The sequence below is a fragment of the Aythya marila genome, assembly GCF_965140915.1.
Source record: "Aythya marila genome assembly, chromosome: 1".
NCBI lineage: Eukaryota > Metazoa > Chordata > Aves > Anseriformes > Anatidae > Aythya > Aythya marila.
In genome coordinates, this window is record NC_139042.1 from 83,675,089 (window position 1) to 83,689,126 (window position 14,038).

General features: G+C 58.4%; 2 protein-coding genes across 2 annotated transcripts in view; one reads left to right on the plus strand and one right to left on the minus strand.

Moving 5' to 3' along the window:
• The window catches only part of POLA1 (DNA polymerase alpha 1, catalytic subunit), a 204,154-nt gene extending 200,414 nt beyond the window's left edge, over positions 1-3,740 (plus strand). The window contains exon 37 of the mRNA XM_082751865.1: positions 2,376-3,740. Within this exon, the coding sequence (XP_082607991.1) occupies positions 2,376-2,548 (173 nt within the window). The 3' untranslated portion in view covers positions 2,549-3,740. The remainder of the gene's footprint in view (positions 1-2,375) is intronic.
• Positions 3,741-6,043: 2,303 nt separating this feature from the next.
• Positions 6,044-12,126, minus strand: ARX (aristaless related homeobox). Its single transcript, XM_082758579.1, has 5 exons — positions 11,869-12,126; positions 10,952-11,696; positions 9,997-10,042; positions 7,865-8,199; positions 6,044-7,718 (listed from the first exon to the last, which is right to left on the minus strand). The coding sequence occupies exons 1-5, from the start codon at positions 12,071-12,073 to the stop codon at positions 7,478-7,480; spliced, it is 1,572 nt and encodes a 523-aa protein (XP_082614705.1). The 5' UTR covers positions 12,074-12,126; the 3' UTR covers positions 6,044-7,477.
• Between the last annotated feature and the right edge of the window lie 1,912 nt (positions 12,127-14,038).

Below are 14,038 nucleotides of genomic sequence, written 5' to 3' on the forward strand. Positions count from 1 at the left end.
TTCCCCTGCTCTGTATTACTACAGTTCTTTAAATCTCCTCTCCCCAGTCATCAGATGCACTTGTGTCATTCAAATGCATCGTGTGGCGGTGCCGCGGGGACGGTGCTGCCTGCCGCCAGCCGCCGAGCCCCCGGCTGCCATTGTCTTATAAGGGAAACTTAAAATCGGCCTCGGTACTTCAGCGAGGCCCCTCGTATTCCTCTGTCCTTTTAGGCCACCCTTCCCCGCTTGCCTCCACGAGAGGAGCAGCCTCTAAGACATGTTTGAGGCGCGCTGTCAGGGAGGTTACCGTGTGTCATTAAAGTTTGGGTTCGGTGATGGGCTGGGGGGGGAAATGCTGCTGGTGGAGAGGCTGGGGCTGAGCCCGAGCTGGGCACGGGCCGTGGGGCATTGCCCTCTACTTTCAGCATCATTTTGGTGTGTGCCCGGTTGTTCCCGTGTCTTCCCACTCTTTTTTGTACCTGCCAGCTGCTCCTGCACCTCGGTGCCTTTCACCTTGGTGCCTGCTGAGCTCCAGGACCCTTTAAACCATTTCAGCCAAGTTTTGAGCTACAAGGGTGACATCTCTGATATCTGCTGCAGTTTGGTGGGACGGGCAGCGTGGTTTTCCTAGCATGTGAGCAGTGAGCCCACTCAGTGTATTCTTCAGTTTGGAGACACATAAATAACCTTGTTAGCGCCAAATTGATGGCCAAGCAGGTTTGGCATTTTCACGGATCTGGTTATTGCAATTTTCACGGTTTGTTTAATTAAACCCTACTCTGAAGTCATTTCAGCATCGTTACGTGTCCTGATGCTGTAGTGACTCCAGTCTGTTAGTGAACAGGTTCTTGTCGTCAAAGTTTTCATCGTGTTGGTGGTGTAGTTCAAGGAGTATTCAGTTCCACACATAAGCACAATTCCTTCACCGTCCGAGCAGTGGCAAGAGGGTTGTGTTTGCAGCCTGACGGCTTCCTTCATTTGCCCAAGCAGCCCAAAGTTGTAAGTATAATAAATACCTAAAGCTGCATACACACCTTCCTCGCAAGGATGCATGGAAGGTGCTTTTAATCAGCGTGCTCAGTAACTCAGACCAACACCTCTAAGTGAAATCTTAATCGAGTTTTTAAAGGTTTCGTGGCATTGTGCAGTGCTGCTTGCGTGGTACCCCCTGGTTAATCCCTGAGCTCGGCCTAAACCCGCCGAGGCTCTGCAACAAATCTGTCCGTGTGCCCTCAGCAGGAGGGGTTCCCAAGCCCCAGGGCGCAGCGGTGGATCCCATTTGTGAAGTGTAAGGAGATGAGGAGAGGAAGGGAGGCGGCAGCTCCCAGGCTTCCAGCTCCAGCAGTGTCCCAGCGCCGTGCCCCCGTCCTGCTGGGGGTAACGGGAGGGGGCTGCCTGCGGTGGAGGCTCCCTTGGGGCTACATCCTCCCCGGGTGCCTGATAGTAACGTGGGGCACCCAGCGCTGCCGATTTCAAGGTGTGATTGCAGGTGGGGGTTCGGAGAGGAGCTGGTATTTCTAGGGCAAGGAGCGGGCCTGAAAGGAGGAGCACCGCTGCACCACATCTGCACCACGCTGGCACTGACGTGCATCAGTAGCATATTTTCCTCTTTTAGCCTTTGTCCACAGCCTTTGTAAAGCAAAAGCCAGGCAATCGCCCAAACAAAATCCCTGGATTTCTTTTTTTAGATGGCATAAAATTTCACACACAAAAAAAAATATGAAGTGGAACAGTTCTGGCTTCGCTGCTGCTTAAATACGTACAAACCGGTACGTGTGTGCGTGAGCTTGCACACACCAACCCACCAGCAGGCAATGTCTTGCACTCCAGACATCTCTTCACGGGGATTATTGAGCAAATATTTGGGGAATGGCTGTCTTCATTCGTGTGCCAGGCAGACACGATGCGTCCTTCCTGAGAAACCGGGCACCTTTGTTGTAGGGTGGGACCGTGTGGAGCTTACTGCCGCCTTCCCTCCCAGCCCCTCCGTGGGGCCGAGCACCCCGACACCCGTCCTGCCCCCGGGCTGTGCCTGGGAGCACGCGGCAGCGGCGTGGAGCCGGCCCCAGGCTGTGCCAGCGCCAGCAGGGGCTGGGGAATCGCGGCGTGGTTCCCTCGACTGATCTGCAGCCAAGCTCGCGGCAGGCAAATTGTCCTCGGGGGCTCTGTGGAGTTCTCATTACGTCCAGGAGCCGGCTCGTTTTGGCCGGGCTCTCGTGGAGCCCCCAGGTGCTCTTGCCCCGAACGCCTGTGAACACACGAACACTGCCCACCACTGTCTCCTCCTTTCTCCTCGAGTCGAAATGCCGTGGTTCGCAACAGCAGTGAATGCCAAAGTCCTTTCTCTTTGCGTTTTTTTAATCCTTCTCTGTTTTGTTTCTTCGTTCTTTCAGAGCACGTGAAGAAGAAGCCACTCAGAAAGGAGGTGACTGAGGCCTACAAAAGACTGAAGAGCACGGTGGACAAGTGTCTGTCCATGAGTGGCTACTCAGAAGTGAACCTGGGCAAGCTCTTTGCCATCAGCATAGGAAGATCTGTGGGAGAGCCCAACAATGAAAGACAGTGATGGGCTGAAAAGGGAGGGAGCAGAGAGGCGAGCTCGTTGCTTCAAAATAACGCCCTCTTAAGCAACAGCCTGTTTCGGGATGCACAATAATGTTTTAACAATCTTGTTCCTTTGGTGGAGGAAGAACAAAAGATGAAAACGGGACACATGATCCACGGGGACCTGAAATACTCGAGGCGGTTTTTATCTTCGCTTCTTTTCTTCGCCGAGAAGCCAGGGCTATTCAAATATGGAGTAGTTGATTTTTGCAATATATTTTGTTGTGTATGTAGACCTATGAGGGAAAAGGGGGTGGGGGAATTGCTGCTTTAATTGGATAATTCCCAGTGAGAGTTGCTGGAATGTAAGTGATCCTAGACTTTGCTCCAGGGTATTTAGTAGAGGTGCTCTCAGGAAGAGAGGTTAGTAGAGGTCTCAGTAGGAGCACTAATGTTTTGCCTTTTCACAGTTTATCTTCTTCCTGATCATAAACATACCAATTAAAAACAATGCTAAACCTAAATGCCTTTCAGTGTCCTCCTACCTTCGGAACGGAGGTAGGGACGCTTTACTTGCAACTGCGTGAACGGGAAAGAAGGATGGGAGGCTGGAGGCACCAAAACCAGGGGACCATCTTTTCGCTGGGAGTCTTCCCGTGCATCTTAAAGCGTGCTATTTTGCCAGGTTGGAAATTTCTTACCTGGATGTATAGCCATGCACATGCACAAAAAAAAAAATCTTTGTACATACGCAGAATAAAAATGTATTTAATTTCTTTCCATGCAAAATATTTGAAAGCAAGCAATCAATAGGGAGAAATATATTTTGGATGAGATTGTAACCAGTAACGGGGGAAGGGAAGGAGGGAGAATCATTGTTGCTGTTCTGTATAATAATTACTGTATCGGTGGTTTTAAAGGTTTTGTAAACAAATTGTATTTTCTGCTTACTTTTAGTAAAGCGACAAGCAGACATGACAAGAAAAAAGCATAAATTTGGGTAGAGCTTTTGTACACCAAATTCTGTTGTACTCATGTTTGCCGTTAAGTTTGCAATTTGTTACGTTAATGTAAGGTTATTAAAATGTTCTTTTAAATCTTTAACAGGATTAAATGTAAATTTTCTTAGCACTTGAAAGAAAAAATAAAATTTTCTAGAAAAAGAGAATTGGATTGGATCATCTGACTACTGGAAATGTGCTACCTGAGGTTGCTCAAAGTGTTCCCTGGGTTGGCAGGGAAAACGTCCATTTTTAGGATGCCTAACGAAGCTCAAATAAAAAAATAAGAACATCAACAAGAAGGCGTTGGGCACTGAGGGGATGTGCGTGTCTGGGTTGGGGGGTTGTGTGGCTTCCATTTGTCCCCAGGTGGGAGCTGCACAGAGCGATGGAAGATGCCGTGTGCCGAGATGGGCGAAGTCTGCTCCAATGGGCCTAAACACACAGTGACTGGGGCTGAATCCTTGGGGTTTTCGTAGAATCAGAAAAAGGGTTGGGTTGGAAGGGACCTTAAAGACCTCCTAGTTACACTCCCCCTGCCATGGCAGGGACACCCCCCACCAGCCCAGGCTGCCCAAAGCCCCATCCAGCCTGGCCTTGAGCACCTCCAGTGATGGGGCATCCACAGCTTCTCTGGGCAGCCTGTGCCAGGGCCTCACCACCCTAAAGTTTAATCACAATATCTGAGAGACTGCCCCTGCTCCAACGCTTCTTTGTGCTGGTGTTTGCGAGCCGTCATCCTCTCCCAGGGTGTTCACCTGGGCGCTCGCAGAGGAGACCTTTTGGGGAGCGGGCGGCTGGGAGGAAGGAGGGCATCAGCCTTGGGGCTCCTCTGAAGACACGGGCTTGCTGTAACCTCACCCAGGTTCGCTACAAGTAACGAGCCCTTTGGTGCCCGACCCCATTAGGCTGACGGAGGTGTTCCTGACGATAACCGGGCAGGAAGCCCCGGAGAAGCTCCAGGCGTGCCCCAACCCTGGGGCCTGCCGGTGGGGCGGTGGCTGCGGCGCCCTGAGCGCGGCGGAGCCCGTCCACCGGCGGGGCTCGGGGTGCTGGCGCAAGGGGCGCCCGGGGGGGGCTCCGTGACCCCCCCATGGGGCCCGGGGCCGGCCCCCGGCCCGGCCGAGCCCCCCCCGGAGGGGTGAAGCCCCCCGGCGGGCACCCGGAGCGCTGCGGGCCCGAGCGGCCGGCGGCGGCCCTCCCCGTGGCACTTGAATGGATGAACTCATCTGTGCCAGCTTCAGGTTGCAGCTTAACATTCCTTCATCCCGAAGGCAGCATTATCAGGTTGTTGGAGGCTGTTTTCAAACCTTGGTTTTGAATAGCAGCGGCTCTGCATTAATTTAACCACTAAGCTAATAAGTAGGTTTCGTTTTGTTATGCTAAGCTTTATTGCTTTTCTTTTGATCAGAATGGTGTTGTTGAGCAAAGCAGCAGACAAGGCATTCTTTGATGAGGGAATTAGCGCTCTATTCTTCCTCTATTATTCATAGCACAGTGGAATATGTAAGTACCTGAGGGTGTCAAAGGAGAGCAGGCTCTATTGCAAAGTGTTCGCCTTGTTTCTCTCAATAGCTGACTATGAGATGATAAACCGCTTAATACACTGCACTAATTGGATGAGAGCAAAAAGAGATGGGAATTAAGGCAAGGCAAAAGGAGAAAGTGCTACCAGCCTTCATTCACTCTTTCACCACTTTAACAGCGCCAAAGGAGGCACAAGCTTTCTATAAGCAGACTAGGGGTTTTGTGCAGAGATAAAATGAACCTGTTAGTGGATTCAAGTAATACACTAATTATTGCACAGTATAAATACCACTACTGGTTTTATAACACGGAGGTAAACTTCTTTTGAGAAGGTTATAGGATTGCTTGGCAGCAGTATAGATCCTAATAAGGGACCAGAGTAATAACCCCCTGGATTAACAAAATTGCTGCTTGCAGAAGTATGATTCTGGCTTTTACGAAGATTTCAGCCGAATGAATAAAAATGACTGAATGACATTTCTTAATGCGTAATGGCTCGATAATGATTCCCTTTTCTTTACGGCAAAAAATGTATATTTCAGACCGCACCGTTAATAACGTCCAGGGAACAAGCGTTATTTTCCCCATCAAAAAAAAATAAAAATAAAAAACCGTTTTAAAAAAATATATATTTTTTTTCTTTTGCGCCTCTGGTGTTTTTTGAAACGCTAAAGCAGGGCGGGGGGGAGGGAAACGCAGCGGGGCAGGGTCGCGGCCGGGGCCCCGACGGGGCGGCCCCGAGAGCGCCCCGCCGCCGGCCAAACCCCCCCAAAATCCCCCAAAACCCTCCCGGAGCCGCCCGCGGCCCCGCTGGATGCGCGGAGCGGAGCCGGGGGCCGCCGACCCCGGCGGCGCTGGGACGCCAGGAGGCTGCTTCCAAGCGATAAAATAAAAATAACGGGGAGCAAGAAAAATACAACGGGGGGGGTGGAAATAGGGCGCTGATCCCGGGGCGGCGGCGCTCGGAGGGCGAGACCCGGGCGGGCGCTGCCCCCTGCGAGCCCCCCACCCCGCCCGGCCCCGCCGCCTCCGAGGGGCCCCGGCCCCGGGTCCCCGAAACCCCGGGGGGGCCCGGCCGGGAGGGGGGCGCGGGGCGAAGCCCCCGGCGCCCCCGCAAGGACTTTGCGTTGTGGCGTTTTGTTCTTTTGCTTTCGTTCCTTTTTTTTTTTTTTTTTTTTCTTTCTTTTTTTTTTTTTTTTTGGTAAACATATATCGTTGTTTATTTTCTGAACGTGGCACTTCTCCACCGGATAGCAAAGGAAAAGTATTAACAATAACGACATTACACGGAAAAGTACTGTACCATCGCCTCTTGAGGGTTTCAGAAACCTCTACAGTTAATAAGTTAAATAAAGGGTTTGTACATAAATATTTGTCTAGGACCCCTATGATATCTACAACACAGTAAGAATCTACAGAATGACAAACTTTTACAACACTACACTGAGTGCAATTGTTTTATAACATTTCAAATATACAAAGCTCTGTTCTTTTTTTATAACAATGGTATGTACAGAATCAATAATCACAGTTTAGTGACTTAAACAGTCCATATTCTAGCAGTGTATTTCCCTTTGGTTTGATATAAAAACCTTGGTTGGTGTAGTGATAAAGAATATAACGAGAAAAAAGATATACCCTCTCCCTTAAGTGCACTGGTTATCTTACAGCATCAAATTCACTTTCGTTCTGCACTGGCAGCATCCTCGGTGAGCACCCGCAGCTCGCAGCAGCGCCGTGTGCGACGGTTCCCCAGTGCGCCCAGCAGGCCAGCCCAGCACCGCAGGACGGGGCTGGGAGAGGTGCGGGCAGCCCCTTCCCCCCTCCCCCCCCTTCGCTTTCCTTTCTCAATTACAATTTTCGATTCCTCTCTTCGCCTTTTTTTTTTTTTTTTTTTTTTTTTGTCTTGCCAGATAAACGGAAGGAAAAATATTTGAGTGTACGTAACGCTAATATATAGTAAATTTTATTAGGTAGGGCTATTTTTTTTCTTTCTTTCTTTCTTTTTTTTTTTTTCTCTTTTTCGCTTGATGCTCAGCGAGGAAATTAACACGTCGTGCATTTAGGAAATGTACCAGCCAAGGAGTTTCGGATTCGGGAGCCTGCGAGCGTCGCTCCGCTCCCTGGCGCGAGGGCTGACCGACACACAACGCGCTCGCTGTCCTCCAGCCCCTACCTCGGGAACCTACCCCAGTCTTAGCTGCTGGTCCACTTTTATTATTATTATTATTATTATTATTATTATTTGTATTTGTTTTTAAAGAAAAAGAAACGTTTTCCCCCATTTGGTCTTGATTCGTGCTACGAGGTGACCTTTCCCTACTCGCCAATTTATTCCCCTCTCTCTCTCGCTCCCCCAAAACAATCCCCCCGGGAAACTGAAACGAACGCAAACGAAAAGCGGGCAGGCCGGCGCCCGGCTCTTAGCACACCTCTTTCCCCGTGCTGCTCCCGGGGAGGATGTTGAGCTGGGTGAGCTGGGCGGCGTGCTCCTTGGCCTTCAGCCGCAGGGCGGCGATGCTGGACGCCCGCCGGTCGGCGGCGGCGCTGGCCGGGTCCCCCAGCCCCGCCGAGCCCACCGCCCCCTCGGCGGCCGGCGCCGGCTGCCGCAGCAGCGCCGCGGCGCTGGAGGCGCTGCCCAGGGGGGCCACGGTGGAGAAGAGCCTGCAAGGGAAGCAGAAGCAGAGAGGCCGCCGTCACCCCACCGCCGCCGCCGCCGGGCGCTCCCGGGCCGGGGGCGCCGTCGGGGCGCCCCTCGCGGGGGCTCGGCGCACCGAGCCGCAACCCCCCCGCCCCGGGCGAGGCGGTACCTGCCGAAGGCGGGGCTGATGAAGGCGGGGTGCCGGAACACGGCCGCCCCCAGGAAGGTGCCGAGGCCGAGCGGGGTCCCGCCGGGGGGCAGCGCCGCGGAGCCGGGCGGCGGCGGGGGCAGGCTGGGGAAGGCGGCGGCCGCGGCGGCGGCGGCGGCGGCGGTCCAGGCGGAGTCTAGAGCTGGGTGATGAGGAGGGAAAGGACTAGCATCAAGGTATGGACTGAGGGGGTGAGTTGCTGACAGGGGACCAGGGAAAGGCAAACCTGGGGGGTGTGTCTGAGCCCCAGCCTTTTCCCTCTTCCGCCACTTAGCCCTACGGTTCTGGAACCATACCTGCAAGCCAAAAGAAACACGGGGTTTAGCACCGCTCGCCCCGCCGCCGCCGCCACCGCCGCGCTCCGGCCCGACGGCGCCCGCTGCTCCGCCGCCGCCCCCCCGGGGCCGCCCCCCGCCGGCCCTGCCCGCACGGGCCCCGGGGCTGCCCCTCAGGGGGCTCCTTGCGAGCGCCGTGCGCGCCCCAGGCGGGGAAACGCGCCCCGGGTTCGCCAAAGTGACCACACACAAACGGCGGCGTTAGGGGGTCACCGCCTTTTTCGTTCCTTTTTTTTTTTTTTTTCTTCTTCTCCCCCCCCCCCCCAGAAAAAAAAAAAAAAGGTTAAGAACGAAAAAATCGTGACTTCGCTAGTGTCTGCAACGAGGAAATAAATTGCAGCGCGATCGAAGCAGCAAGAGTGCATTTCCACGCTGTGCTTTCAGGGCGTATTTTACAAAACTTAGTTTGGAAGCCACGGAATCGCCGTCCCTTTCCTCTTCCCCCCCTCCTCCAAAACAAACCAGAAAAATTAACAGTCATCAAGGAGCCCAGGATTAAACCAAGGGAGAGGCAGTGGGAAAAAAAAAAAGCACTGCTCGCCGAAGGGAAAGACAACACTCGCTGAAACGCGAGCGCGGGGCGCCACACGCACCCAGCGAGAGGCTCGGAGAGGGACTCGCATTTGTCAGATTTTCGGGCTGCCGCCGGCTCAAAATCTCCCCTTTGAGGCTCGGCTCCGTTTTGTAGGAGCAGCGCGATGCCCCGTCTCCCCGGATCCGATAGAGGCGGCAGCGCTGCGGGTCCCTCGCTACAGTCCCCATCTATAATTTATAGCCAGGCGCGCACCGGGGCGCGCACGTAGGAAGAGGCTGCGCTGTGCTCACGGGGAAGCCGAGAGTCTTTGGCAAACGGATCGTCTCTGCCAGCTAAAACTCAATTAGCGAGCTGTCCTCGCTGCAATTCCCCGTTATTGAATTAATAAGTCTGAGTACACCCAAAGGTAAACGGAGGGGCTCTCATAATTCATATTCCCTTAATTACATCTTCTCCCGTGAATAGGGGAGAGAAAGGGGGTGTCTTTCTTTTTTAAAAGTTATTTAACTTTCCCACGACTTGTTCCCCTGAGCTGAAAATACTGATTTGCTGTCACATCTCTGTTTGACAATGGAGAAATGTGTCAACAGAAAGGAGGGGACAAATCTCATCATTAGCCCCTCTAATGCAAGAAGCTGTTGTGTATTAAATGAGCCATATGGAATTTATTATGCTTTATCAGCGCCTGATTTTAACTGTAAAGTGATTTGCTCAGCTTCCAACTCGGAGACATCTGTTTTCTGTTGGCAATCAGGGCATCCCAATGTTTATCGTCTCTCTGGTTATGAGACTTGGGTTGGGAAATGCACTCTGGTATGGGGCGGCAAACACCTTTAATAGCATTGCACTCACTCACTATTAGATCAATGCAGGCTTATTGCTATCAAAAATGGGAAATCAAATAGCATTAGCCAGCTCCTTGTGCAGGCGGAGAGGAAATCAAACAACATTTCGCCTTCAAATGGCCCTGTTTGTTCTAGCACTAAGTGGGCTTTTATGAAGCCCGATTGGAGATTTGATCGCAGCCAAGTACCCGGCTCGCAGCCGAGCGGGGCCGTGTCTAACAACCAAAACCCCGCGGGGCCTCCTCATTTCCATCACCCGGGGGTCGGCTCGGCCGCCGCGGGGCCGGGGGGGGCGCGGGGACGCCCCGAGTGCTGCTCCCGGTCCCGATCCCGCTCCCGCTCCCGAGCGGGGCCCCGCCGCCCGCGGCCGCCACTCACCTGCACTCGGGCTTCGGTCAGGTCGAGCCTCATGGCCAGCTCCTCCCTGGGGAGACACACACGCCGCCGTCAGCCCTCTGCCCTGCTCCGGGCACTGCCCGCACCCCGCACCCGGCCCCAAGAGCAGCGGGGCTCCCCCAGTCGGGGCTCCCCCCCCGTCGGGGCTGCCTCCCGTCCCGTCCCGTCCCGTGCCGGCACAGCCGCGCTGCGCTTCCCGAGGCACGGGGATGGTGATGGGGAGCCGTCCATTCGCCCTCAGGCCGCCGGCTTAAAGCGGGAGCCCCCCGGGCTCAGCCCGAGCCCCTCCAGCCTCGGGCCTGTCCCGTCCCGGCGCGGCGACGGGGAGAAAACGCGGGGCGGGAGCGCGACAAAAAAGCGCCGGGACCCGTCCCGATCGCGACTCGATCGCGACCCGCCGGGCCCGGGGCTGCGGCCGGGGCTGGGGGGGAGCGAGGCGGCGCCCCCGGGGCGATGCCAGGCAGTGGGGGAGCAAAAGAGCCCGGCGGAGAGCTCCCGGCGCCCCCCGTACGGGGAAACAAACGAAAAAAGGGCCGGGGGGTGCGGGAGCGAGGCGTGCGGGCAGCGGGGGGCTCGGCCCCGTCGGGGGGTGCTATTTCGGGCAGCGGGCGCGCAGCCCGGCCTCTGCCCGCCGGGCTCCCCCCTTCCCCGGTCCGAGGCCCCCCGAAGCCGCCCCGGGGCCCCGCCGTGCCGGGCCGGTATTTTTAGGCGGCGGCGCTTTGATGCGAGCCCTGCCGGGGCTTCCCGGGGCCGGGCAGCGCTCCAGCCCGCCCGGGGAGGGCGAAACCGATCCCGGGGCCCGGCAGCGGCGCGGGGTAAAAATAGCCGGAGGCGGCGGCCCCGGGCGGGGGGCGACCTTCTCGGCGTCCCCGTCCCCGCTACAGTCCCTGATCCCCCCCCCCCTTCTCCCCCTCGGCCGCCCCGTCGGCGCGGGTACCTGGTGAAGACGTCGGGGTAGTGGGTTTTCTGGAAGGCCCTCTCCAGCTCCTCCAGCTGGTAGCTGGTGAAGGTGGTGCGGTAGCGGCGCTGCTTCCTCTTGAGCAGCCCCTCCTCGGAGTCGCTGCCGGCCGAGAGGCACACGCTCTCCTCGCCGTCCTTGCCCTCGCCGTCCTCGGGGTGCAGCAGCAGCTCCTCCTTGGGGGACAGCTCCCCGCCCTCCGCCCCGGGGGCCGCGGCGGCGCCCCGGCGGGTCTCCTTCAGCAGCCCCCCGCCGTCCTCGCCCAGCAGCTCCTCCTCGTCCTCCTCCTCCAGCTCCTCTTCCTCCTCGTCCTCCTCCTCCAGCATCTCCTCGTCCTCCTCCTCCTCCTCCTCCTCGGCGGCCGGCGCGGCGGGGCCGGGCCGCTCCTCGACGTGCGCCGCGCCGCCGCCCCCCAGCTCGTCCAGGGCGGCCGGCGGGGCCACGAAGGGCGCGTTCTCGCGGTAGCTCTTGCTGCGGCTGATGCTGACCTGCGGCGCCTGGCTGATCTTCAGCGTGTCCCACGGGGCGCCCGCGGCGGCGGCGGCGGCAGCGGTGGCAGCAGCGGGGGGCACGGCGGCGGCGCCCCCCTCCGGCCGCCCGTCGGGGCGGTCCCCCCGCGGGCCCGGCGGCAGCAGCCGGCCCCCGCCCGGCCCGTAGAGGCGGCGCAGCTTGGGGGGCAGGTGCAGCTCGGCAGCCTCGAAGGGGGGGCTGCCCTTCGGGGAGCCTGCGGACAGACGGGGCGGGCGGCGGGGAGAAAGGGGGAGAAGGGAGAGAGAGAGAGAGAGAGAGCGCAGAGCGGCGCGGTCAGTGCGGGGCGCTGCGTGCGCGGGGAGCGCCCCACGTCGGGGGCAGCCCCGGGCCGGCTCCCCCCTCGCCCCCCTCGCCCCGGCTCTCACCTTGCGCGGCCTTGTCGTGCTCCGGGCGGGCGGCGAGCGCGGCGGGCAGGCTGTGCGCCGCCGTGCCCAGCAGCCGCACCTTGCAGGGGCTGCGGCGGCCCAGGATGCTGTCGATGCAGTAGGACGACAGCAGCGTGGGCGACTTGCTCTTGCCGGCGCCGTCGGGGCGCTCCCCGCAGCCCTCCTCCGGGTAGGGGCCGCTCATGGCGCCGACCGCCGCCGCCGCCGCCCCCGCGGCGCTGCCCGCTGCCGCCGGGCCGCCCGTCACGGGGGGAGTAAGCGGCGGCCGCGGCGCTCTTGAGTCCCCCCGGCTCCACGTGCGGACGGGCGGGCGCTGATTGGCTCCCGACGGGGGCCGGCCGGGCGGGCGGCCGCCGGCACGCGGCGCCCGGCAAAGCGCGGAGCTGGAGTCGGAGCCGGAGCCGGAGCCGGAGCCGGAGCGGGGGCGCCGAGCCCCCCCCCCCCCTCCAGGCTCGCTAGGCCACGCCCAGCCGCCGCTCGGCACGCCCACTCCGGGTGGGTGTTGGGGGGGGGGGGCTCCGCGCCTGGTTTTCCGACGGGCACCGCCCCGCCCCTCCCCGCCCCGCCCCGCCCCGCCCCGCCCCGGGCGCCCCCCGACGTGCGCGGCCCCGCGGGGCTCGGCCCGAAAACAGCGCGGGGACGGGGCGGCAGGCGGAGGGCAGCCCCCAGCCGGAACGGCCCCCAAAATGAGGAAAAAACAGGGGAAAATCGAAAATCGTTGAGCCCCAGCCCAACGGAAAGAGGCCGAAACCCGACGGGGGCGCCGCGGGCGGGCTGCCCCCTGCAACCCCTGCCCGGCTCCTGCTGCGCCCCCCCCCCCCCCAGGGCCCGTCCGCGGTCGGAGCTCGGCTGCGCCCAGGCACCTGGCTGCTTATTTACCTATTTATTTATCTGTTTATTTATCTATTTATTTATTATTTTAACAAACTTTCATTCATTTGTGGTCTCCTTCTCTCTGCCTCCCTCCCTCCCTCCCGCCCCGTCCCCCCGCAGCCTGCTGATTGAACACCGGGGCGCGGTGCCGGAGTGCCGGGGGGGGGGGGTGTGGGTGTTGGGGTCCAGCAGCGGCCCCGCGCCGAGCCGGGCGGGCTGGCGGCGAGCGGAGCCCCGCCGGGCCCGGCACACGGAGCGCTGCCCTGCGCACAGGGCGGGCCCGGGGCCGGCAGCCGGCGCTGCCAGAGGCAGCGGGGCACGATCGGCAGCATCCCCGCCGCCCGCATCCGCAGCCTCGGCTGCCGCTGCCGGAGCAGCGCCCGGGCTCCGGTGCCTCTGCCCCGGCCCCTTCCCTGCTTCTCCTTTCCGTTTTCTTTCTATTTTTGTTTTCTTTCCTTTCCCCTTCCTTCTTCTTTCGCTTTTCCTTTCCTTTCCTTTCCTTTCCTTTCCTTTCCTTTCCTTTCCTTTCCTTTCCTTTCCTTTCCTTTCCTTTCCTTTCCTTTCCTTTCCTTTCCTTTCCTTTCCTTTCCTTTCCTTTCCTTTCCTTTCCTTTCCTTTCCTTTCCTTTCCTTTCCTTTCCTTTCCTTTCCTTTCCTTTCCTTTCCTTTCCTTTCCTTTCCTTTCCTTTCCCCTCTCCTTCCCCTCTCCTTTTCCTTTCCTTTTCCTTTCCTCTCCTTAAACCCAGCCCGCAGCCGGGCCCGGCGCCCTCCTCCCTCCGCAGGACGCAGCGGGGCCGGGGTCTCCCCGACGGCAGCCCCACCACAAGCCCCCCCTGCCCCTGGCCCGCAGCCCCAGCACCGCTCCGGCGGGGCTTGACTTTTGTTTCATTTTAATTTCAATTTATTTTATTTATATTATTTTCTTTTTTTTTTTTTTTTCACGGATTCCCGTCTTCCTCCCTCCTTCCCCCGCCCGCAGGGCTGCGGCACGGCTCCCGCCTGCAGCCCACAGCCCTGCTCCGGACGGGGACCCGGGGGGGCACCACTGCCCCGATGGGGAGGGGGGGGCTATGGGGGCAGGCGCAGCTTCTGGCCAGCCCCCAGCACCACCGGCTGGACGTATTAACATTATTATTATCATTCTCAATATTGTTGTTATTATTTTTTTTTCCCCACTCTCTTTGCAACGAAGGAGAAAACGAAAACAGCTACATGAAGCCCGCCAGTGCTTGAGTGAGCGCTGTTCGTTTTCTGGAAGGAAAGGCTCGTCCTGGAGC